This window comes from Cavia porcellus, unplaced genomic scaffold, assembly GCF_034190915.1.
Source record: "Cavia porcellus strain 051 isolate PalLab524CR breed Dunkin Hartley unplaced genomic scaffold, mCavPor4.1 scaffold_7, whole genome shotgun sequence".
Lineage (NCBI taxonomy): Eukaryota > Metazoa > Chordata > Mammalia > Rodentia > Caviidae > Cavia > Cavia porcellus.
This window is the reverse complement of record NW_026947490.1, coordinates 64,428,345-64,452,749: the sequence shown is the minus strand read 5'-3', so window position 1 is coordinate 64,452,749 and position 24,405 is coordinate 64,428,345. Positions and strand designations below refer to the sequence as shown.

At 41.6% G+C, this 24,405-nt stretch overlaps 2 protein-coding genes across 7 annotated transcripts in view; one reads left to right on the top strand and one right to left on the bottom strand.

The window, feature by feature from the left end:
* Positions 1–37: 37 nt before the first annotated feature.
* On the bottom strand, positions 38–21,140 carry Nudt5 (nudix hydrolase 5). 5 transcript variants are annotated; one of them, XM_003468636.5, is made up of 10 exons: positions 20,767–20,942; positions 12,685–12,792; positions 11,316–11,383; positions 7,125–7,174; positions 5,801–5,908; positions 4,340–4,435; positions 3,460–3,561; positions 2,376–2,384; positions 2,195–2,248; positions 38–274 (listed from the first exon to the last, which is right to left on the bottom strand). In XM_003468636.5, exons 2-10 carry the CDS (start codon positions 12,745–12,747, stop codon positions 165–167), a joined length of 660 nt encoding a protein of 219 aa, XP_003468684.1. In that variant the 5' UTR covers positions 12,748–12,792; positions 20,767–20,942; the 3' UTR covers positions 38–164. The 5 variants fall into 5 exon arrangements, 1 of the variants encoding a protein (XP_003468684.1); XR_010048865.1 differs by lacking the exon at positions 20,767–20,942 and adding an exon at positions 20,953–21,140 and having other exon boundaries at positions 2,195–2,439; XR_010048866.1 differs by having other exon boundaries at positions 2,195–2,439; positions 4,364–4,435; positions 20,767–20,943.
* A 43-nt stretch (positions 21,141–21,183) lies between these two features.
* Positions 21,184–24,405, top strand: part of Cdc123 (cell division cycle 123) — a 50,750-nt gene continuing 47,528 nt past the window's right edge. The window contains exon 1 of one of the 2 annotated variants that reach the window (XM_003468635.5): positions 21,184–21,363. In XM_003468635.5, coding sequence (XP_003468683.1) covers positions 21,290–21,363 — 74 coding nt within the window. In that variant the 5' untranslated portion in view covers positions 21,184–21,289. The remainder of the gene's footprint in view (positions 21,364–24,405) is intronic. The other variant, XM_005003233.4, reaches the window with a different exon arrangement.

Genomic DNA, 24,405 nt, shown 5'->3' with positions numbered 1-24,405 from the left:
AGCCCACCTGCAGTTACAATTCCACACCACCACCACATGCATTCGGTGCTGCTTTTATTTTATCAAAAGCTAATTTCAAATCTACATTGAGTTGAATACAGTCTTTAGATGATGAAGGCCTGGTAGTCTCATTTACAAAAACATGGCCAACGTTCTCTCTGGCCTTAAAATTTCAGAAAGGGAACTTCAAATGGCTTCGTGGTTGCATGTTTCAGTGCCAGGGCATAGGAGTAGACTCTGGCATCCACTGTAAGATGTTCTTCGGCTACCAGAGCTACGGGAAGCAAACAACACAGCTTAGGAATGCACTTGGGTGATGCCGTCAGAGATCCCAAAGGAAGGATAAACAGCACGTGAGAGGCTGAGGCAGGAGGATCACCCCAAATTCAAGGCCAGCAAGACCTTGTCTCAAAAAAAAGGAATAAAGGTTAGAAAAGCAGGATCACACTTCCAGCACGAAGTAAGAGCAGAAGGGATGATGCCGTTACACAGACAGCACAGCTGTACGTTCCTAGCTCTTTCACAGTTGAGGCAGGCTAACTTCACAGACTAGGGTGATGATTACAAAGTGTCCTTTACAGACTCGAGCGTCTCTTCTACTACCAGAGGGTACAATTTCCCCCTTGCAGGTGAACTACGTTAGTATTAGGGCTCATTGGATATACTGGAAGAACACTACAAAGAATGTGACCTTGGAATCACCGCAGACCTTACAGTGCTGTGTCACTGTGATGGAGGCTGTCACTTCGTGTTGTTTTCCTGGCCACTTACTTGAAAACAAATTCAGTGTGACCCTTGAAGGCAGGGCTCAACATCCTTGTGCCATGTACGGCTGGGGACTGGCAGGAGCCGAACACAATACTCTTGTGTTGCATGATCTTCAAGTACTTTGCTTACAGCCTCAAATGTTTCTTCTTGAGTAAACTATTTTATTGCTATATCTTGACTCCACTGAAAGTAGGCAAACTGTTTTATCCTACCCTGCTTTATCCCTGTCTTCTAAGGTCAGAAGGGAAGTTATGGTGGGAGAGAAAAGGAAAGATGAGAAAAAGGGTATTCTGCTTACATAAAAATCACAACTTTGTGGTAACACTCAAGGACTTGGGTACCAAGTGCTATCTACATGACCAATCCCACTCAATTTTGCTCACCCCCATGAGTAGGGGCCATTAATCCATACTTATTTTTTTAAAGCTTAAGCTAAGACCTGCTCAAAGTCATAATAATGGTCAGCTGAACCTCAGTCCCAGTGGACCCAGTGAGACCCGCCAGATTCTGAGTTAAACTTTTTTTTTTGGTACTGGGGATTGAACTCAACCTCACGTTTGCCAGGCAGGCGCTTATGCCACTGAGCTAAATCCCCAGCCCGAATTAAAGTGTTATTCTCAGATTTCTCAATAAATGCCCAAAAAATTACTATGTCTCTTTAAGAACTGCTTTCAAAGTTTCAGATCAAGCACTGCTTCGAGTTAATTTAAGAAGCAATAATTTAGAAACAAAAATTTAGCTATCAGTAAAACATTCACATTAAGAACAGGCTCTGCTTCTTCATAAATGAGCAATGGGGATCTGTCCAGTCAGCATATAGGCACCCCTGGAAGAGTGAGTCTTTATTAAAGTGTCTTCTCATACAGCTGTACCAGAGAACATCTCTCCACCAGTGGGACTCTCGCAGATGGGCTGGCCAAGAGTTACACAGTCCAACTACATGTCCAGTGGTCCTAAGGGTCACACAGCTGGTTTGATTCAGTGTATCAGCTTATCATACTTAGTATACAGTTAACTGTTTCAAATACTTAGTGAAAGAGCACTTTTAAATCCTCCTAAACTTACACATTCTCTAACGAACTATCCAACATATGTAACAGAAGAGTTGAAGAAAACGTAAGATATATCTACTTTTACCTTTGCATTGCTATGGATTAAAAATTTTAACAATAGAATCGTTTTAGCTAATCAGCAGGATAATAACTGACCATTCGATAGGAGAAAAATAGCTCCTACAAAGATTTTACATGACAGAATGTTCTGCTCATATCTTTGCACTGTATGCCACTTAGCATTATCAACATCAGTTTTACAACAGTTTTCGGTACTTCACATTGATGAGACAAAGAAAAGGAATTTAATTCCTCAATTTCTGGGGATGGGAACGAGGAATAGAGTGAAGATGGAGTAATAAAAGAGTGCTTACCATCAAGTCTATTCAGCAGGTCATTCTTTGGTAAAGAAATTACTTCCACAAATTCTAAACAAACAAAGTGCAAGTGAAAACAGGGCTGAAGAACAAGAGCCTGCCACACAGCCCCCGGGTCTGTTCCATTACCACTACACTACGCCACACACACGGGAGCCACCGGGAGCTGATAACATACCTCCATCCCCTGAAAACAAACAGCAGGAGAACACGGTCAGCAAGGGGCGACAAACTTGGGAAGACTGTACAGTAAGACAGCAAAACCACTAAGAATCCAGCAGACTTAAGTCTCTAGCAATTTATCTCATAGGAGAACAAATCCCAGCACTACAGTTACTTTTCTCTAAATTCAAAGCATATTCTGTGATGTCTGTGCATATGTGTGTATTTCTTTTTCATGTAGATACCTGTTACAGTTCAGTGACATTAACACTCAATGCTGTACGTTCACCACGTATCTGTACTGCCACCAAGATGCTGTAGTGCCACAAATCTCATGTTTCATCGTCCCCAACGGAAACTTGGGGCCACTGAACAGCAACTTCTCATCCTGGAAACCTCTGTTCTGCGTTTTATCTATGAATTTGCCTATTCTGCATATTTCATATCAGTAGAATCACACACTGCTTGCTCTTCCGTGACAAAATTTCACTCGGTAAAATTTTTTCAAGGTTCATTCGTGTTGCAGCATCCATGTTCACTCTTACAGCTCAGTATACGCCATCCGCGTGTGCTCACCTATGCAGCACATCTGGTTTACCCATTCATCTGCAGATGGGCCTTTTAGCTGTCTCCACTGGGGCTGCTCTGAGTGAAGTCAGCAAGGTGGTATACAAGTGTCTGAGTCTGCCCTCAGCTCCTCTGGGCGTATGACTAGCAGTGCAAGTGCAAATGCTGGATCATGAAGTAGTTCTGTATTTAACTTTTTAAGGAACCGCCAAAGTGTTCTACCATGTGTCATGTGGGTATTTATAGTTTTAAAATTAAGCATTTAAAAGTGGCTGTAATAGAATCCTGAAACATGGTAACCACTAAAGAGGGTGAGAAAGAATTACCACTCATACATGATTTACTCTAGTACACATATAAATATCCCCTAAGGAGTGGGAGAGACAACACAGAACTGAAAAAGGCATTCAACCTTAGGCCTGAGGCTCCAATTACTAAGTGGAACAAATTTCATACAAAGAATACTGAAGTGTATAACTTATAAAAATATTTAATGCAACTCAATCTCTCTCAATAAGCCAAAACACACTTACCTGGCTTTGGCTTAGGTCTTACATTTTCTGCATCATCGCCATTGATTGTCACTGTCACGATGTGTGTGGTACAGTTTGACAAACCTGGGTCCATACATACAACTATGGAAAGAAACAACAATCCATCCTAAGAAACCAGCTGGACGCTTCAGTCCCCTTTGTAATGTTTTTTCTTTTTGAGACAGGGTTTCTTTATGCCACTCAGGCTGGCCTTGAGCTGATTTTGTAGCTCAGGCTGATCTTGAACTTACAACGATCCTCCTGCCTCAGCCTCCTGAGTGCTGGGATTACAGGTGTGTGCCACCACGCCCGGTTTCCCCTCTGTAACTTATCTCAGTACTTAAATAGCTTAGGAAGATGACATAGGGCTCAGGATTCAGTTAACACAGAAATGATGGGGGAAATTTCAGCTAGTATATTCGATCAGTGTACGTGGTAGCATGGCGTATGGTATGGTAAGATCTAAACTCTTCTCGGAGCTCTTAGTCAGAAGTCTGGTAAGTCTGAAGTGTTAGGAGGTACTGACAAGCTCTAAGAAAAAAAGGCAAAAAACAAGCTGAAAATTTCCAGCGAAGACTGTGCATGTGAGTGAGTAAGTCCCAAAGTTCAGACTGTGGGAAACTCTGAAGGCAACCTTGTTCAGTAACTCCCACCTTCAGGTCTCTTGTTCCACTTGCTCCTGTGGGAAGAGACTCACTTCCTTACAGCTGGTGATCAGGCCTACCCTAGGTTTCTCTGCCCACAATTAGATGAGATGAACCCATCTGAATTCAGAGCAGGGAGGAGCGCTCCCATAATCAGTCCCTTCGTGCCTAGAAGAATGTATTGCTCGGTTAATGTCCAAACACTGTGCGAGAGCCTACTTGGAAAATGCACAAACCTGGGGAACATTCGGCAACGTCACCTTTATAGCCAGTTTCTTCCTCCAGCTCCCGAAGCGCAGCTGCTTCTGGGCTCTCGTTGTCATCGATGAGACCTGGAAGACAGGAAAGGGAACCCAGTGTTCTCTGAGTGACAACAAAGTTGCTACTGAACTGCATGAAAAGGGGTCTTACAACTAAAACTGAGGTTTGGAACTTAAAAGGCAAAAGAATAAAACGTTTGGCAGATTTGGTAGGTTTTGACCAGTGTCTTCCATTCGTTATTATTTAGATCTCAACAACATGAGCATCTGTGAGGAAAGGGTCTCGATGGTAACCCAATGGCTTTGGTTTCTGAAGCCAGCTATATGACGACAGCATAGAAATGAAAGTCTTTTTCTGTTTTCTTAGCTATAAGATGGTAATTGTTTTCCCTATCTTGATTTCTCCCCACAGAGAAAGTACTGAGGCCTGGCAGGGACATGCCAGAGGGAATGGACTGAAGGTCACAGGCTTTAGGTCACCACATTGACTGGGTTGTGGAGTAAACACAGAGGGCATCAGTGGAGGAGAAAAGCAACTCAGGTTGTTTTTATTGAATGAAATACAACATGAAAAACGGGCTATGCAGTTACTTTTAATGTTACTCATTTCTTTGTAAGACAGCAAGTAAATGAGAAAAAAAAGAGTTAATGTTATGTTACCATGGGGTTTCCCCCACAGCAGAGGATCAGACCTGGAGTTTGTATACACAGAGCAAGTGCTCTACACTGAGCTACAAAACCTGTATCCCGACTGATAAATAATGCAACAACCTATTTAGACAGGGACAGTCCGGCACTATAATAATACAGTGCCTTAGCCGGGCATGATAGCGCACTCCTGTAATCTCAGCACTAGGGAGGCTGAGGCAGTTCACTGCGAGTTCAAGACCAGCCTGGGCTACAAAGTGAGCTTAAGGCCAGCTTAAACTGCACAGTGAGACTGTCTCAAAAAGACAAAAATAAATAAATAGAATTTTAAAAATAAATAATACAGTGCCTTCAGCTCTGGATCTCTTATTAATTAATGTGACTGAAAACAATAAGCTTCTGAAACTGAGATTCTCCCTGGTCTGTTATTCACGGCAGGTCAAGGTGTTTTTCTATGGATGGCTTCTGGAGTTACGAGCCTCATGTATGCATTATTGTAAATTTCTTACTGGGAAAGAACACTAAGAGTGGAAAAGGTCGACAAGTTAAAAAGCAGCTCCAGGAGAAGCTGGAGAGAGCATCGCACAGGTCAGCAGTGTGGAAAGGCCCCCCCACGGCACCTCACACAGGGTGCCTTGTCTGGAGAAGTCTCTCGATGGAAATGGTCTTATTTACTTAGAGCCACATGCTCATGGTCAGATAAAGGATGCCGAAGGTTACCTACTGCAGTTCTCAGGCTTTGCCCTGGCTCAGACCATGGATCCTGAGAAGCAGTGTTTACCCACTCACCTGCAGGGAACTCAAGGCAGTAGCTGCCCACTGGCGGCCGGAACTGTTTCACCAGAACGATGCACTCATAATGAAGAGTCCTTTGCAGCACTGGGATGATTGCTACGCCTGTCACCAGAAAATGAAACCAAGGAGATGCTTCAGAAAAGCAGCCAGACTGCTAATTAAATCCCGAGTGCAAGAAACTCTCCCCAGTCTATTCTGAACTTGCCATTATGTAGTTCGAAACTAACAGTGCTAGCAGTTAATTCTGGAAACTATTCTCAGTTTTTAAAAAATTGCACTTCTGTTTGAATTTTCTTTCCAAATAAAAAGATCATTTTAATTGTTGCAATTTTTCTTTGAGAAAGCAAAATGGTCTTGCTATATTGCTCAGAATGGTTCTCCTGCCTCATGATTCTCCTGCCTCAGCTTCCAAGTAGCTCGGACTATGGTATGAGCCACTATGCCCAGTCACAATTTTCTAAAACAAAATTAAAACTGACACCAAACATTTCACATAGACCAAAGAAACTGCAGCCTGCCCTGACTCTATAAAGAACCATTTCTCGCCATGCAGCAGCTAGATCACCGTGAAGTTGAAGTGATCTCTGTGCCCCAGATTCCCTTTAAGCAATAAAGTTTAGTTTCTCTGCACACTACCTAGACTTTGGCTGCTTTAGGTAAATGATGCTTTCTTTCAAATCCTATGGCTTTACTTGAAACAAAAGCCACTGGATTCTAGAAAACACCACACACACACACACACACACACACACACACACACACCCCGGAAGTACGCTTGGCTTCTCCTAAATATGCCTGCACTGGTTCAGAACAGCAAATGCAGCCAAGCTATTCTTTGCTTCCAGTAAAAACAGAAACCAAACCACATGGAAAAACAAAAGGAAAAGCAAGAACCATTGCTCAACTCCCTGATGACTACATGTGACTGCCAGGATTGTTTCTGGGGTCTCTACAGCTGAACCACTCGTGTCTGGAATGGAAGGTGAGCTGAGGGAATAGTCTTTTCCCAATCCATTTGCTCAACTTAGGCAGCCAGTGGTGATCAGCATGAAACTGTGCCATGTTATTTTTTAAGGTACTCTCGCAAATCCTCTGAACAAATGAGTATACAAGGCAGTACACACAGTCAGACACAGTGTGCGGCTTTAAAAGGTATCAATCTGTTTGACATAAACACTAGTGCATCTTCTCAAAAATACCACACTGAGCTTCTGCATGGCAGCCAGGGGTTACTCACAAAGGAAGCTTCAGTCTTTGGCTGCCCTACCCTCCCATAACCACATGTGCTACTGTCTTTCAGACAGTATGATAGTCATACCATCAGCGGACTGTCCCTTCCTCGTTGTACGTTTCACTGTTTCCCAAGTTCTGTTTAAGCAGAGAGAAAAAAAAAAAAAAAACTCATTAGCTGCTAAACAGGAGAATGCTTTTAGTTTTCCCGTGTCCAGCCAGAACTCCACAAATGCAATGCATGCACATGTACTAACACTGTTCAAGAAAACCGCAACCACACAAATCTGTATTAAAAGCCAATTGTGGTTTCTGAAATTACCCAAGAAAACTGTTGAGATTTTAAACCTAACCCTCTGGATGCCACCTACATCCAAAGCCTGCTGAGCACTTGAGCTATTTTCTCAACATCCTTCAGTTGGGACTGTGTATGCGGCACAGTGGTTATTACGGGTGTAAATGCTATTAACAAGCAGTGATTCAAAGTAAGCTCAGCAGCGTCACAGCCCTGCCTCTAGGAAGGAAAGACACCATGCACAGTGTGAGTGCTTGAGATGACTGACGCAGATCTTTTGGTTAATGTGACCTAAATGACACAACTTATGAAAGTAAAACTTCCTACTGATTAACTGAGGAATTATTAAATTTAGGTAAGGGCTCTACTTCACATGAGTCAAGTCTCATCTAAGGGGTCCAGGTGGTCAATAGAGGAAAAAGTGAGGTAATAACAGCAAAGTCCTGTTCCCTTTTAATGGCTTTACTCACTGTCAGCCATTTGTTCCTAGCTGTGCTTCCTACTTCAGGTTCTGCTAACATCCGTGCTATTGGACTTCTTACAGGAACACAATGGGTCATATTAAAAATCACCACATTTCCAGGGAAAGGGCGGAATGGGAAATTACGCCTTTTATTCTCTCATCTCCTAAGTGGGGAAAGCTGTGGTGGGGGTGGGGTGGAGAAGCAAACAATTTCAGGATCTCTTCTAAAGGAAGTCAGCTACCTGGTGGTATTGGGGACTCGATAACAGGAGTCAACGCCTGCATCCTAGCTGTAAGAGTTACAAGATGTACTACTTGGATGGATTCTCTGATTCATCTGTTTTCTTTCATCCTAAGTTCCTTACCTTGCCACATTTCATGAAAACTTTTTCAGAGTTAATGTATGTATAAAACTGAATACCTTGCAGCATTGCACCCAAATTCTAAAGGGGAATGTGTCAAAATGAACCTATGAAATTAAACAGACCACTATGACAACTCACAGCAGCCCAACATTCCTGTTAGTAGCAAAAAGCCAACCAACAAGCAATTTCTGATAAGTAAATAATAGAGATTGCAAGAGACAAAACACCTTTTGGCATAGCTCTCTCTGCTGCCTCTTTAGGTTAGTCCTAAAGACTGAAGAGAGTGTTGGGAAAAGCACTGAAGGTCCCATCCCAAATACACTAGGAATAAGGGAAACAAAAAGAGTAGCATCATTACGGTGGTTAAGGTGAAGGAAACAAGCAGTAAAGAGCCATAAAGTATGAGCAATAACATATAAATGCATTCATAAGAAACACTTGAACAACAACAAAAAAGAAACACTACAATGCGACTGTCCCTATGAGAGCCAACCATCTTCTTTTCAGGGGCTCTGGGGGTTGAGCTCAGGGCCTTGGCCTTTGCACTGAGCTACATCTCCAGCCCTTTTTTATTTTTAGATAGGGCCTTGCTAAATCCAACAATCTCAAATGGACTCTGAGAAAAGTCTGCATGACTGGAGGTGAGAAAATCTTAGTCTCTACTTCCTGTCTGCTAACCCCAAGCCACAACCTCCAGGAGACATCTGTCTGTAAGATGTGGTGGCCAAGTACGCTGTACTATCTCAGAATGAGCACACCAACTCAGAGTCTCTTCTAAGCTTACAATTCTGCTTTCATTCACTCCATTTTCCCTTGTTTTTTCTTATAGGAAACTCATGGTCTGCTTTCCTCTCTCTTGTCCACCAACCCAAGAGCTAGGGGCCAGGGATATGGCTCAGTGGCACAGCACCTGCCTGGCAAGCACGAAGTCTTGAGTTCAAGGACGATGGCCTTTGCACTATCTTGACTGTAAATTTAGGGACTACTACCCCGTGTTTTTTGTTTGTTTATTTGTTTCTTTGAGACAGAATCTTGCTACGTAGTTCAGGCTGGCCTTGAACTCCCTGGTAGTCCAAGCTGGCCTCAGCCTCCCACCTGCAGACTACCCTGAATTTCTACACATCTAAAATTAACTCCACATCCTTTCTTCCATGAGCGAGACAGTATGACAAAGGATTCCCTAGCTGTTTTATCTTTTATACCAGGTCATAAAGAACACATTTTTATAAATTTAAAAACAGTCTACTAGAAAGTAGAGATTCATTCTTTGGAATCTGACATTCTGGCATGAAATATCGATGCTTTATATAAGACTTGGTCAAAGGTCAAGAGGAAGACACACGAATGGAAGAATCGAGGTGAACAGCTACCAACAGGCTGGACAGACACAGCACTTCGGTGGAGACTTTAGTTTACTCCCAAAACTAGCACAGACTATCCTGAGGTGAGATCTACCCAAGAGTATCCTGAAAAAAAATCTCAAATGATTTTGATGTATAGTCCTGATGGATTAAATGCTGGAGAGGAGATAACCAGTGAAAAGAGAAACTGACATGAACCAGCACATATTCTCCAAGCTAATCAGTGTGAAGGGCCATGTTTGAGGTTATTGACTTAAGTTTATAGGAAAAAGAAAATCTAACTGTATCACTTCATATGGGGTTCTAATACTTGTGGATGAGTTCCCTAACACAAACATATTTGAATATATCATGTTTCCTGAAGCTTGGGCCTTGCACATGTCTGTGGTGGGCTTGGCCCCTTGTCTGTTTATTTTATATCTAGCTCTACATGTCAGACTCACTTCACATTTTAAACACTATCATAGTCTTCTGTAGTGCTGAAGGATCACAGGATACTGACTTAGCTTCTTTCCCATGAATCTCCAACACTGAGTCTCAATAAGGGTGTAGAAACTCTACCAAGTTTTGTGAATTACTGACAAATCTGTATATTTGCACCTTGCTGGCAGATGTACTTGTTCACTGAAAAACCACGTGTCCTGTTTGATCACTCAGCAAGGAATTCTTTTATCAATGAATTGGAATCAAGTAATCTGTATACTAAACTTAGGTTCCGTGTTTTTCCTTGTTTTATTTAATAGTATTTCTTCCTGGACTTCCGATTGTTTGTAATATCAAAAATTGCTAAACAAAGGGCTGTGGATTTAGCTCAGCGGCATAAGCGCCTGCCTTGCAAGCAGGCAGTCGTGAGTTTGATCCCTGGTACCGATAAAAACAAAAAAGACCAAAAAAAAAAAATTGCTGAACAGGAAATTTGGAAGACAACAATTAATTACATAGCTACTTTTTCACTATTCTTGTTGCTTTTATTCTAGCCTTTTCTTACCATGTGGCTGTTTTAAAAAGTGTATATGCTGTTTTATATTTTATTATCAACATACTAACTTCCCCAGATTCCTCAGTTTCTTTAAATATATTAGTTCCCTAATGTTTTTTCCTTGTTTGTTTTTCTTTACCAGTGCTAGGGATGGAAACCCAGGACCTTGCACTCACCTGGCAAGCACTCTACCACTGAGCCACGCCAGCTGCCCTAGTTCCCCGTCTTTAAGATGTTCGAGTTTTCTGTCTTTTAAATTTTTTATGAACATTGTTTGTGCATATATCTGATTCTAAACACTACATCGTTTTCTTAGTACAGTCTCAGAAGTGGGATGACCAGGCTAAAAGATACTTTTATGGTTGACACATTTAGTGAAATATGCTTCCAAAAAAAGATGTTTTTCCAATTGACATTTGCACGAGCAAGGTAACTATCTATTTTACCTCAAAACTGCAGTATATGTACCTTTTAGTCTTTAGAGAGTAAGAAAAACAGGTTTACCTCTAAAGAAACTACACATACTATTAATTAGTCTACTTACCTTGTCAGCTTAAATTAGGTTTGACCAAAAGGTTTAGGTTTATGCTTATCTAGGGAGAACAGACTCCTAATTAGTTATTTTAACAAATTTATCACCTAATTTTATTCACAGATTATCAATGATTCAAACATTCTAACAATGGGGAAAGTCTATTATTAGACTTCAATTAAAACAGAGTTTACAACGAGAAAAACATCAAAGTTTATGTTAAACACTTAACAGTGACCCAGAGAGCCCACATACTCATTTTATAAGAGGAGGGGGGAGTTTACCTAGTTTTACCAGTAGGATCCATGTAAGTTGTTTTTTCAAGCTTGACCCAGTTTCCTTCTGAAATTAACTAAAAGGAGATCAGATAGTAAGTTGAGAAACTTTCAAATCAAGTTGCCTTTATCTAAAAGTTTTTTTCTTTCCTGTTAAATTTTACACATGGCTCCCTCTAATAATCTGTGGGCAAGATTTTATTTCAGAGTAAATATTCAAACTTATTTTTTGTTTCAGAATTTTTGAAGTAGTACCAAGAGGTGAAAAGGAATGACGAGTCTGAAATCTAAGCGTGCTGGGGATGCAGCACAGCGGTCAGCATGTGCTCAGTGTGGGGCTCAGCCTCCACACAAAGGAGCAAATAAATGCAGACTCCTGAACTGGCTGGAAGTAGGGCAGAGGGAGGGCAGCCACAGGGAGGGGGTTTCTGGGGTGCTCCTGTTTCCTGGTCTGGATGCAAACCTTCTCCAATGGTGCTTCACTGCAACACTAATGACAGGTCTGCTGATCTTCCACCCAACCTAACCAGGTACCCCAGGACTGTGCACCCAGACCTCGAGCAGTTTAGTTACGAGGACTAACTAACTTATGGCACTATACCAAACTGACAGGGGTGTTTCATTTTGTACTTATAGCAGAAGCCTTTTCCTTACTATCTTTTCACTTATGGCAACTATCAGATCTGTTTATTAGAAAGGTTTTAAGTCAAAATGAATTCCAGGAAGATGTCAAGATCTGAGTTTCAAGACAAATGATTTAAAAATGTATCCTTTACAATGGTTCCTGCAAGAAGAGACTTTTTGTCTTTTTCATTTTATCAGTACCAGGGATCGAACTCACGACTACTGCCTGCTTGCAAGGCAGGTGCTTATGCCGCTGAGCTAAATCCCCAGCCCCCAAGAAGAGACTTTTAAGAATCTAAACTGCATAACATACAAGACAGACATTAGTTCTAGAACTCAATGTAATTTGGGCTACAATTAACAGTTTAGATTTTTGGTGTTCTTATACACATTAGGAACATAAATAGCATTAAATATGAAGTCACAAAATCTTAAAACTCACAAATTATTTATTTTTCTCTCTCCAGGGAACCTTTTAATAAGAATTAAGAATTTTTCTTATCAAGAGGCAAAAATCTATTTACCCAATTTCATGACTACACGTAACTAAAGATATGCTACCATTCTCATACAAGAGAATACAGTGCCTCAACCTCAAAATGAGAGTAGGAAAAGTATTTAAAACTGTAAAGAATGAAAGCACTCATCCATTTCCAGATGAATCACTCATCTGAAACAGTAAGTGGCCTACAGGCTTCTTTTAAATTCAGATTTGTGTAGGGGAAGAGAAAGGAAAGTGAAAAACAAGTTATACCTCCTCTGAAATAACATGTTGTTTGGTATTCTGAGAAGAATTTCTTGGTTCTTGGTTCTCCATTTGCGACCTAGTTAATCTTTATAGTCCGCAGGTGAGAAGGTCCAGCTGTAGAATAACGAGATTTGTTTAAGCTAAATTTTTTGTGAATCAGGCAATTGTCCAGAGGCCACTTATTAACAGCAAACATTTATTCATCATCAAAGCTGCTGCTCCCATGTGAAAATCTGGGCAACCTCCCTGATGGGAACAAAAATACAGAAGCCCCAGGAATCATCCAGGCAAGAACTTGACGCCAGCCAAGTCAGAACGAGCTCTCCTTAGTTCCTCACGCGCAGCCAGTGATGGAGAGCCTGTGGCACACAGGCCAGACGCCTCTCTGTACCACTAAGGCTCTGGGAGGTTCCCACCATTGCACAGCTCCGGGTTTTTGCGCTTCCTTACTCAGGGTTTGACTCCAAAGCCAATGCTGGTGCCAATGTAAAACAACAGTGAGATTACAATCACTCTCCACACCCACCCCTCACCTCACCTATGTCACTAAGTGGCAACCTTTCTCCTCCTTTACCATTCCCTCCTTTTAACAGGTTGAGGTAAACAGATTTACCTTTTACTGACTTTAAACCCACAGTTCTCAGAGGTATTACATACATTTGCAGTCTAGCCTGGCAGTCCTCACCTGACATCTCAGTAACCTGGGACCTGAGGAAGCTCATCACCTTACTGTGTCTCATTTAGGTCTCTGCATGTATCAGAGTCATGTTGCTCAGAACCAACTAGTACTACACTGTGGTACCTCGGTTCCCAGCCTTGCTTCTTCCTGGGTGCGGACTGAGTTGAGTGAGAACTGAATCAAATTCAATAGTTAGCTTCAATGTTGCTCTTATGGGGAAATCTGATTTGGTTCTCCCCCAGTTCACCGTGATCAGAATTGAATGGAGTTCATACACTGAGATGCCACTGCAGTCTGCCAGGAAAAGCTGCAGGTCCCTGTCCCACTTACTGCTCGGTGATTGTTCCTCTTTATTGCTTACTTCATTTGTAGAGCTCTGTACTCTCCTCTCCACGGATTAATAATTCAGAAACAGCTCGGCTGTCTTGTTTCAAGTGCTGCTACTGAGAAGCCTGAAACTATTCTGATTCTCGCTCCTTCTTCCACGTGCCCCGTTTTGTTTCGTGAGAAGCTGGTCTCATCTGTACGCTGATGTTACTGTCCTGGCCACTCGGGTGGGTCCTTGTGATCTGGAACAGTCACTTCTCTTCAGAGATTCTTGAGGGACTCTGCTGATAATTTACTCCTCGGCACTTTCTCTGTTCTTTCTCCCAACAACTGTTACCTAGCTGTGGACTTCCTGAACTGACCCCCTCATCTGTCTCATTACTGCTCCCCCTTTCTTGCTATCTCATCTGCACTTCTCAGTGGTTACTCTGGTTCTTCACTACCCTCAAATTCCACAGTTCCCTGCCCTACCTTCCTCCTAATTTCAGCTTCAAAGAAAATGCTGTTATCTGTTTCCCAGGAGAACTGGTTCCCCGATTCCCTGGTGGACACCAAAAGTTGCAGAGGTTCCAGCAGCTTGAATGAAATGGTGTTACACTAGCTTACTCCCCATACACAGCCTCCCATACGACATCAGTGCTATGTTGTTGTTACAGTGTACTGTTTAGGGAATAATGACAAGAACAAAAATCTGTCAGATCAGTTGGGCACGGTGGCTCACACTTGTAATCCTAGCACTTAGGAGGCCCAGGCAGGATCCCTGTGAGTTGGAGGCCAGCCAGGGTTAAACTGTGAGTTCAAGGCAAGCCCAGACTACAGAGAGCCAGACAGTCTTCAAAAAAAAAAGTTCAGGACAGGCACATTTCCCCCAGAACATTTTCAGTCATGAATACAGAACTCACAGATCCAGAGGGCTAATAGTGCTAATTCTCTTACCAACTATCTTAAAGGAAAGTATCATAACTCTGTTTCTTCTGGCATCCAAAGTGGTAACTGTTCTGTTCATCAAATCTTCAATTTTTATCCCAGACAGCAATCTTTCCTACCATAAGGTACAATCAACAACAAAAAGCGTCTTAAAAATTCAAATTCCCATTGACTGACTTAGGGAATCCACATACTGTACCACGTGGCAGACCCACAGAGAGGCTACAAGGGGCCAGCACAGCGCAGTGCACAGAGCAGCACAGGGCTGGCCACAGGGCTGGGCCTTCTGGAGAGAAGATAACAGGAGGAAAAGCATATACAGGAGTCTCCAGGTGATCTGAGGCTCATGTAGAAGATTATGAAGCCACAGAGTGGGGAAGATGGGGTGGAGTAATCCATAAGGGGTGACCAGGGAAGGTGTCTTTAATCTGCTGACACTTGAACAGACTAGAAAGTAATATAGAAGCAAGACATACAGGCATTGGAATATTTACAGACAGTCACTGAGCATATTAAAACCTAGAACTTGGGTCGGGGGTTTAGCTCAGCAGCACAGTACCTGCCTGGCAAGTGCAAGGTCTTGAGTTCGATTTCTGGTGCCAGAAACAAAACAAAACAAAACCACATAGAACTCTTAAGAGAACAGCCAGTTAATTCTTTGAAACTGCCCCAGATGATAACTAGGAACTTTTAGCTAGCATTGGTGGAGAATAATTTAGGCAATCAAAGTAGTATGCTGAGCCAGGTAAGAACCAAAGGTATAAAACCAACCTGTCTCTACCTGCATGCTCTACAGGCCATAAAGGAACTTTAATAGGACCTTATCTTCTAGATCTTTATTCCCTTCCATAATAACATACACATGGCAGAAGACCTGCTGAGAGAGGGAAAGCTTTTGATTCTAACACAGAAAACAGCTTCTAATTAGTCATGCAGCCCCATTCACACACAAAATAAACAGCCTGCATACAACCTGTGAGTGTGTGGTAGGGAGGATTAACTTTTAGCTCCATACCCAAGCTTTTAAAAAAGCAGAGAACTGAGGTCATCAAAAGTATAAGCACCACCAGAAGATAACAAAGCATCAGACATCTGTAACCTCCCCTAGGAAAAGGGTATTCAACCCCATTTTTAGAAGCTCTAAACAACAAGGTGAAAACACAGAACACAAAAAAGCAGAGTGGCCATATCCTTCTCCGTCCTAAAAAAATTCTCTTTATAGTCAAAGGGGGTCCTACAGCATCAATTTAGGCATTGTAAGATACTACTCTACTTTGTCAAAATAATTACACAAAAATTTGCATGATTTGTAATATCTATAAGCAATAGTTTCAACTGTAATCAAAACTTAAAAATCACCTTTTCAGTGAAAATATTCCGATAAATCTTGATTAACACATGCTGGTATCTTCTGGCAGTGCTTATCTGTTTGCATAATCTATAGTAAAACTAGTTCCTGTAGAGTTGCATAAAACATCAAGACATTTAAGCTATCTACTCGGTCCCCTCATGGACATATAGTATCTTTATAGCTTTTCTCTAATTTTCAGTGGAGTGATAAACTACTAAAAGGATAAAAAAAAAAAAAAAAAAAAAAAAAAGCACTGTCCAGAAGGATAATTCATCCACTAATCTTTATTTAACTGAGTTAAATTTAATTTAAAAACCTACAGATCAATCTTCATCCGCACATTAAATCATAAAGCAGTTGTTTTAAGCACCCTTATTAAATAAGGTATTTTAAGCTAAAATACTAATAAGCACAGTGATAAGGGAAATGCCAGACATATAAATTACCAAAAATTAAAATAGAAGAGTAGCAAAGGCTGGACCTCTCAACAGTAACCAATCAGTCCAAGGAGGAGTACTCTAAAGCAATCCATTATGTAGGTATTAACATTGTAACGGCATAAAGAACAACAAACAAAAAGTGCCCAATGAGTGAAAGTGGATAGTATTCCAGATTCCTAAAATGATTCAGAAGGAATGTAGCAGCACTTCTAAAGTAGTACTAAAACAGGAAAGGAGTTATTTTTAGCACTATTTAAAAACCAGAAGCCAAACAGCCATGTCTGGGGCTAGTCACCACAAGCAACACGCGGCAGAAAGAAATAGAAATGAGACTTAATCCATAATGAGACTTAATCCACGCTCTGCGCTCCACTGCCTCCACTACTTAACGGAGCTTCCCTACACTGACTCAATGCTATTTCAATATTTAAAAGACAGTTCCATACTGAGATATGTTTAGAGACCCAGAAGCAGGAAAAGTATTCCAACTAGAAGGAACCATGAGTCAAGAACAAATACTACTAGGTCAAAGTTAGGACATTATGAAAGTCTGGAAAGCCCTTTGGCTCCCAATGTTTCCCTTCACTGCTTAAAAACAGAAACAAAACCCCTGCACTTGTAACAGAAGCTAACATTTGCAAACACATTTCTCAGGGGACACACAGACTTGGCTAGATCCCTGTTTCCAGCCCTTTGAATAGACTGGCAAAGTAGGCAACCTCGCAACCCCACAACCCCGCCTGGGACACCACCCGCTTTTGTGCAAACTGGTTTTGGGTTAGGCAGCAAGTACAACCCTCCACTCAAAGGCAGGAAGGGTAATGACTGTTCACAATGTGGGTATTTCGGTCTTAGTAACAACTGGATAAGCGATAAGCCGAATTTAAGACTCAAGAGATGAACTGAGAACTCAAAAGCCAGGCAGTAGAGTCTGTACTCAGGCTCATTAGTCAATCATTATACCTGAATCCCTGTAATCTGTTGAGGTTCCAAGTGAATCAAAGTCCTAATAAATTATGTGCTGGCCAGTACTATCTCCTCGATAAAACTTATCAAAAGCATCAGTAACACTCAACCAAATAAAAGACGTTAAGAGTTTACCACGTACTGGCACAGGCCTATAGGTCCAGCTGTAGGAGGTGGGCCAGGGTCACACCCCAAACCCCCGACGGACTCACTCTCCCCTCATTGTAAGAAAGACACAGCAATTCCTTTCATAAACTCCACTTCTCACTGACACGGGGGGTCAGGTAGCTGGAAAACTTCAATGAGCTAACAAAAATCAGTGAGGCATTTGGAAAGAAATCAAACGGAGGTGGAAATTTCTGTGGAAATAACTTACATTATGATCTTATTGTGAAAGCCAAGCACCATGTGTAAGGCATGTGTAAGATGTCAATCCATAGACTGACAAAATAATTGCAAACTAATTTCTGTCAAAATAATTACACAAAATCCATGATTTAATGAGAATCAAAAACTATAAGCCATATTTAACAGTTTTAGTTATAATCACAGAACTTCACTTTTTTAAAGTAAGATATTCTGATTAACTCCTCTTACAGTACCTACATAAAATGGATTTACTTAAGTGACCTTTTCTTTGCTGATAATCATCCTCAAATAATGCAGACTTCCTCTACCTATACAGTAATGATGGAGGCTGCTACAAGTTCTGTGGAGTGCCCCCTTCTCCCCAGCAGGCCTGGACATGGTGTAGACATGGAGAGAACGAACACTTACTGAGATACTATTTGGTGATTTGTAATCATTTACCAGATGGTTCATTATCATCCCATTTAATTCCGGTTGAGCAATGAATGAAATGATTGTAATGACCCTTGCAAAGGTTAACTGGTTACAAACTGTACAGAAATGAGACTCAGGTACTTCTTGCAATAGTACAGGAGAGACAACACAGGTTAGCAGTAAGGTAGTAAGAATGACAAAAACCAAAAACAAAACACTTAATTCCTGGCTGGTAACAGTTCATTGTTTGTCCCAAAACAGCTTTCTAGGGAAGAAATAAATCTAAGCCACTTCCAAGACAGAAATGGTTTTAAAGGACCCTGGGATATCTGAAGGTGGTGTGGTGGCGCGGTCACCTTTGGGCTTCTCCAGTTTGTAGACAGATGGTCACGTAGAAAAAACTACATGACGGTGGGAAATACTCATCTAAAAGGACTAATCACACAACGGATTCAAAGGCAATGTGCTATTTCATTCTTTACTTTGAAATTGTGAAATAAATCCTCTTCCCCGCAATCACTTGACTGACTTTTTAAATATGCGTGAGGAAAAAATGATTCCCACTGTTGTAAATGTTTTACTTGGATAAATTTGAACATAAATATTTCATTGCTGAGGCTAACACGGTGGTTAAAAATTCAGCTGCACTGTTCAATTACAGGAGCATTTCCTCTTTTGTAAAATCAAATTATTGGATTCTGGTTAAATGTGTAACAAGTTACCTAGACCCAGCTATGAGTAATACTAAAAAAAAAAAAAAAAAAAAAAAATCACTGAAAACGGTTCTAAAATAGCCTGAATAAAAGACATCTATATCAAATGCCTTCCCTACGGTTTGTGTAGTTGAATTTATATTTAACTACTTCTCTACAAATGATATAAGGCTTTGAATTTGTAGCAACCTCTTATGTCCTGGACTGTTAAAGAAAACAAAGACAATGTTCCCTGCATGTTTTCTCTCATACAATTAACTCTTGGAGGGGGAAGTATTTTGTTTGTTGAGACAGGGTTGGCTATGATAGTCTAGGCTGGTGATCCTCTTACCTTAGCCTTCTGAGTGCTGGGATTACAGGTGAGCACCACCATGCCTAGCTTCCTATATAATGAACACTTCTAAAGAAAAATACTTCACCCAAAAGCATCCCAATTAGTGCCAGTATTTCCTTCAGTGGCAACGTTTATACTGCACATCTAGGCCAAATACAGTAAAAACAAATGGGATTGCATTCTCAAGTCTACTACTAACTCACTTAGTTCCATTAGACTAGTTCCATTCTCTGTAGTAGGAGATTGTATATTGCTTTTTGCCTTCAAAACACAAAGAACAGTTTAATTTTGGACTTCAGAAGTACTCGTGGTGGTGCACACGTATAATCCCAGCACTTAGGAGGCTGAAGCAGGAGGATCATCTCCAGTTTGAGTTCGAGGTCAGCCCGGGCCACATAGTGGACTTAAAGCCAGCCTGCATGGCAAGACTGTCTCAAAATAAAACAAAACCCAAAAGAAGTACTTGCAAATGAGCCACTACAGCCCACACCCTACGAACACACTCTGATATGTTAAAATTTATTTACTTCTGCTTTGAAAATGCATCCTTTACAGCAATACTCCCCACCAACCACTTAGCCAGTAACTTTTTTTTTCTTCACTTTTTGCCGTACCAGGTGTTGAACTCAGGGCAGGCTGAAGCAAGTTCCAAGTTCTTTCAATCTATTTCTTTATTTTGAGACAGGGTCTAAACCTACCCAGGTTTGCCTCAACTTTGTGATGTTCTTGCCTCCACTTCCGGAAAAGCTCTAATTACAGCACCAGTAACATTTCTGGGAAAATTTACCTTCATCAGGGAAGAGTTTCTAACTCCGAATACAATGCGCATTTATTCTGAATTCCTTTCTAAAGGTGCCTGCAGTTTGTGGGGTCCTTACTTCTAATTTAAACCTCCTTAGTTAGGTGGGGTCAGCTTTAAGGCGATATCTGTAACATGCAACAGCAGACAAGGGGTTTGAGAAAAGCCCAAAGACTTGACATGATAGGAAGGTCTCAAAGGCGTTTCTTAGCAGCTCTGGACTTCTCATTTTTCTAACGAAACAAAACAGAACTTCGCAGGATGATAGGCAGTAAGGGGAGCAGAAAGCCAAATGGCATTCTAAGTGCAACTAGGATTCTTCCATTGCAGGAACTCTAATGAAAATCTGACTATTTTTCGAAACCAGCAACTTTTGAGGGGCTAGACTAAATAAACTAGAGAAGCAAAAATACAACACCATCATCTCCCAAATCAACCTCCCCTTCCTGGCCCCCACCCCGCCCCGCGGGCGCCCAGAACCGTGCGGACGTGATCCCATCCTGTCGTCCAAAACTCACATCCGCCAAAGGGGGACCGTCCTCCTCCTCCGCAGACACCTCAATAAATACTCCAGACATTTAACCAAGGCGTGCTCCGCTCCTCCGCTAGTCCAGGCTCTTCTACCCCAATCCCTCCTAGTCGCTAGCGCCGGACTCCAAGCCAGCCGCAGACCAGGAAAGGCGCGCGCAACTGCCCGCACCTTCAAACATGCTCCTTTCACTCGCGCCCCACAGAGACCTCGACAGGTGACTGGCCTGCGCCCACTTACCTGTTCCAAAGAGTGGGATGATGAAGGCAAGGAGGGGGAAAAGGAAAAAAGAAAAAGAAAAAAAAGACGCGCCTGAACAGCAGTCGCACTAGATGCCACTGGCACAGCGGCACCGGCGCCTCTCGCGGTGCTAAGAGGATGTGCACGCGCCCTCCTCTCGGCACCCGTAAAAACCCCGCTGCTCACCCTGCTTTAGATGATTATCTTCCGGGTCAAGGTGCGGCGTCAGTTGGGGGGGGCAGGGCTGGGATTTTCCTAAAATTTCTTTCTGCACACTTCCGCAGTTCCTCTCTCGGAACCCAAACTGTTTGTGTGCGCGTGCGTCCGTGTATGTGACACCTGCGCTGAGTGTGTTCCCCAAGAAATCAACTCGGCTTCCTTTTCTTCTGCGGTCTCCTAGTTTTACAGAACGGAAGAGTCCTTAAACCAAAAGAGCTCGGCGGGCACTTCCGGAAGTGAGGCGCAGGGTTCCGGGAGAGCGCTGGCCCGAGAGGGACAGGTAAGAGGCAGCGGCTGCTGGAGGATGAAGAAGGAGCATGTGCTGCACTGTCAGTTCTCCGCTTGGTACCCGCTTTTCCGAAGCCTAACCATCAAGAGGTAAAAGAGGAGGGGTTAGCAGGGGCTACTGACGAGAGGGAAGTGCGATGTCGGAGTCTCATCTAAAAAAAAAAAAAAAAAAAGACAAAAACAAACCTGCAGGCCTAGTAGATGGGAGCTACGAGGTCGACAAGCCGACTTCTTAGTGCTCTTAGTGTTTTTAGCGCAGGTTAATGGAGTGGACCAGTGTTTGCCGGGGGTCCTATTGCAAGGCAGTGAGTGTGCTACAGGAAGTGGGAGGTAGATCATAATTCCGTGACTGTGGAAGACGATGTGGGGTAGTGGATTATAATCTAGTTGAGGTTTAGGTTTGGAATGCCCAGTGGTGCAAAGCGATCAAGAAATCTGGACATGCTAGTCTCTGCCACTGACTAGCTGCCTGAGGACTGCTGCTTTCCTCCACGAAAGGACAGCGGTGCAGATCCTCCCTCCAAGGCTGTTATGAAGCAGCAGTGTGATCGTGGACAATATACCCAAAGCATTTCATACATGTTGTGGATGATTTGGAAAAAGGAGTAAGACGGTATTACTTCTCTACTTCTGTGGTCTAGAACACAAATTTATACCCAATTTGCAGGACAGGCAGAAGATGGAATTGTTTTATTTCATCATTCTGGATAATATAGGCAAGGCAGCCAGAAGACTATTCACAGCCATCCAGAAGTAATGAAAGCATCTGAAATATGTCACAAGTAGGCTTTCACTCACTAACGCGAATATGTCAAAGGCCTGGGTACCATAGCAGAATTTTCTGCATATTCTCTCTCTTCCTTTAGGCCTGAATTGTCACTTATTTGGACATAAGAATCCCTTCCTTTTCATTCTTTCCTCTTTTGAAATCCTGAGGGATTAAAAGAGCACACAAATTATTCAAATGACAGTTTTTTTCCATTTGGTATTCAAACAGAATTTTTGTCTAATTACCCACAATATAAAGACTTTAGAATAGCACAAAAGAAGATAAATCTTGCATTTGAAGATAAAGTCACATCAAAACAAAAGAACCTCAAGAGCAGCAGAAGTAGCATACTGTGTATTATTTCCTGTCACAAGCCATCTTCCTTATAGTCCAGTGCTTGATTAACTTGAGTAACTAAAAGTAGGCTTAAGGTCTAACACGATGGTGGCATTACTCCTTTTGTGTGGTGTGATGGAATGTTTATGAATCTGTCAAATACTTGCACTGAATATTCTTAAAACTGATTTCTGTGCAGCTAACTTATGTAGCGCTTGATATACTTTTTTTTGGTCTTAAGCAGTATAAACATATAATGATTAAGAATTGGACTCTGAAGTCAAAGCCAGCTGCCTGCCTTTGAATTCTGGTTCCAACAGCATCTTCAGCAAATTAAATCATCCCAAACTTCATTTGGAAAATTGAAAAAGTAATGGAATTGTCATAGGCATTAAATGAGATAAGATATTGTTAACTTTTGGTACTTTTTCTGGCACACAGTAAATACCTAACATATTGTTTGTTACATTTGGTTATAGTTAAGGCTTTGTTGAAATTCACTTAAAAGGAAATTAAGAATGAAAGATAAACCAATGGGTGAGATTTTCTGCTATTAGTAAACCATTCATAACTAATTGCCTCAAGTTGTTCTTTTTGTTCTGTTTTTAGAGCATTCCTTCAGTCTGTCTAATTCTGGGTGATATCACTGGGCTCTAACATAACATACCCCTTTACAGTCCTTATTATTATGATTCAGAACTGATTATGCAAGTTCATTTTTTGTTGAGTTCTAAGACTTTGATTCAACTTAAGGAGAGTTGACTTAACTTTGGTCCAACCACTTTCCCTTTCTGAATCTTTTTATTTTCCTTAAAGTACAAACATTATATTCAATAATCTTTTAAAAGCCTCTTCTGCCTCTGAAATTCCATTAGAAGTGTCACTGTATATAGACACAGTGATAACTACTTGACATGATATTTGCCATTTAAATCTTTCATCTCTGTCCGAAAGGCCCCACTGAGTTTTTCCCTGCATAGTAGCTTTCTCTGACACCTTATGAGCTCTGTGGAAAGCTTGCTTGGCAGTGTCATATTTATGGTCTCAGTTTTTCAGGCATATTTTCTTTTTCTGTGTTTAGTAGCCCTCACTACGGATGTCACTTGGCTTATTGTACTAAGATGTTTAAAAAATCTTTTCCCTCTGATAGGCTTTGAGGTTAGTTTTTGTTTTTGTTTTTTGGGGCTGTTTTAAGTTTCACTATGCAATTCACACTGACCTTGAACTCACGGCAGTCTTTCTGCCTCAGGCTCCCAAGTGCTGTTATTACAGATACAGATACCTGACCTAGTAACAGGCTTTGAGATCTTAATGGAATCATCTTGGTGTCCTTTTTTGCATAACAGGTGCAGGATAATGGCCTGAGGGTGACTTAAGAAGTATGACTGTAGAACTGGGTGACTCTCAAGACCCGTGGGGAATCTAACTCCGTGTTAGCTAATACTTATGAGTTGAGGGTTACCCAATTAAGAAGCGTCCAAAGAATTTAGATTGAATTCAGACAGCGAAGGAGTGCTTTCAATCAAACTAGGAAATGATGAGACTTGGATAGAGAGTCCAAATTCAATTCTGACTTGGAAGTTAGTGACTCAAAAACGAGAGATGTGGACTCTGAAGCCATTGATATGGGGACTCAGGCACAGCATTGGTATAAAAATGGGCTCTCTGTGCTCTCCTTGTGAGGAAAATCACCCTAGATGTCTATAAATCCTGACAGCATTTCTCAATCTCAGGACCCTGGAAAGGAAAACAAGTTCTCTTGGGAAGATCTTCATGGGGATCGTGGTTATTTTACCATTGTTTCTTTAAAAGCCACACTGCAGTTGAGTGATAACTCTGTAATAGAGCACTGACTTTCCTCCTAGAAAGCTACACACAAAAACTGTGTACATCACTAGGTGATCTCTTGGTTTGTCATGTCTTAAAGTTATCATTACTTCTTCAAAATCAGCACAACAGCACAAGTCCCTTTCAAGTACAGACATACATACTTTGTTCTGATCCCCTTGACCACTAGCATTAGTTAA

Coding starts and splice junctions, on each gene's coding strand:
- Nudt5 (XM_003468636.5), bottom strand. CDS start 12,747: ATGGAGAACCAAGAACCAAGAAATTCTTCTCAGAATACCAAACAACAT. Junction 7,175..11,315: donor GATCCTACTGGTAAAACTAG/GTAAACTCCCCC, acceptor CTGCTTAAACAG/AACTTGGGAAACAGTGAAAC. Junction 275..2,194: donor CCTGCTGAATAGACTTGATG/GTAAGCACTCTT, acceptor TGCTTCCCGTAG/CTCTGGTAGCCGAAGAACAT.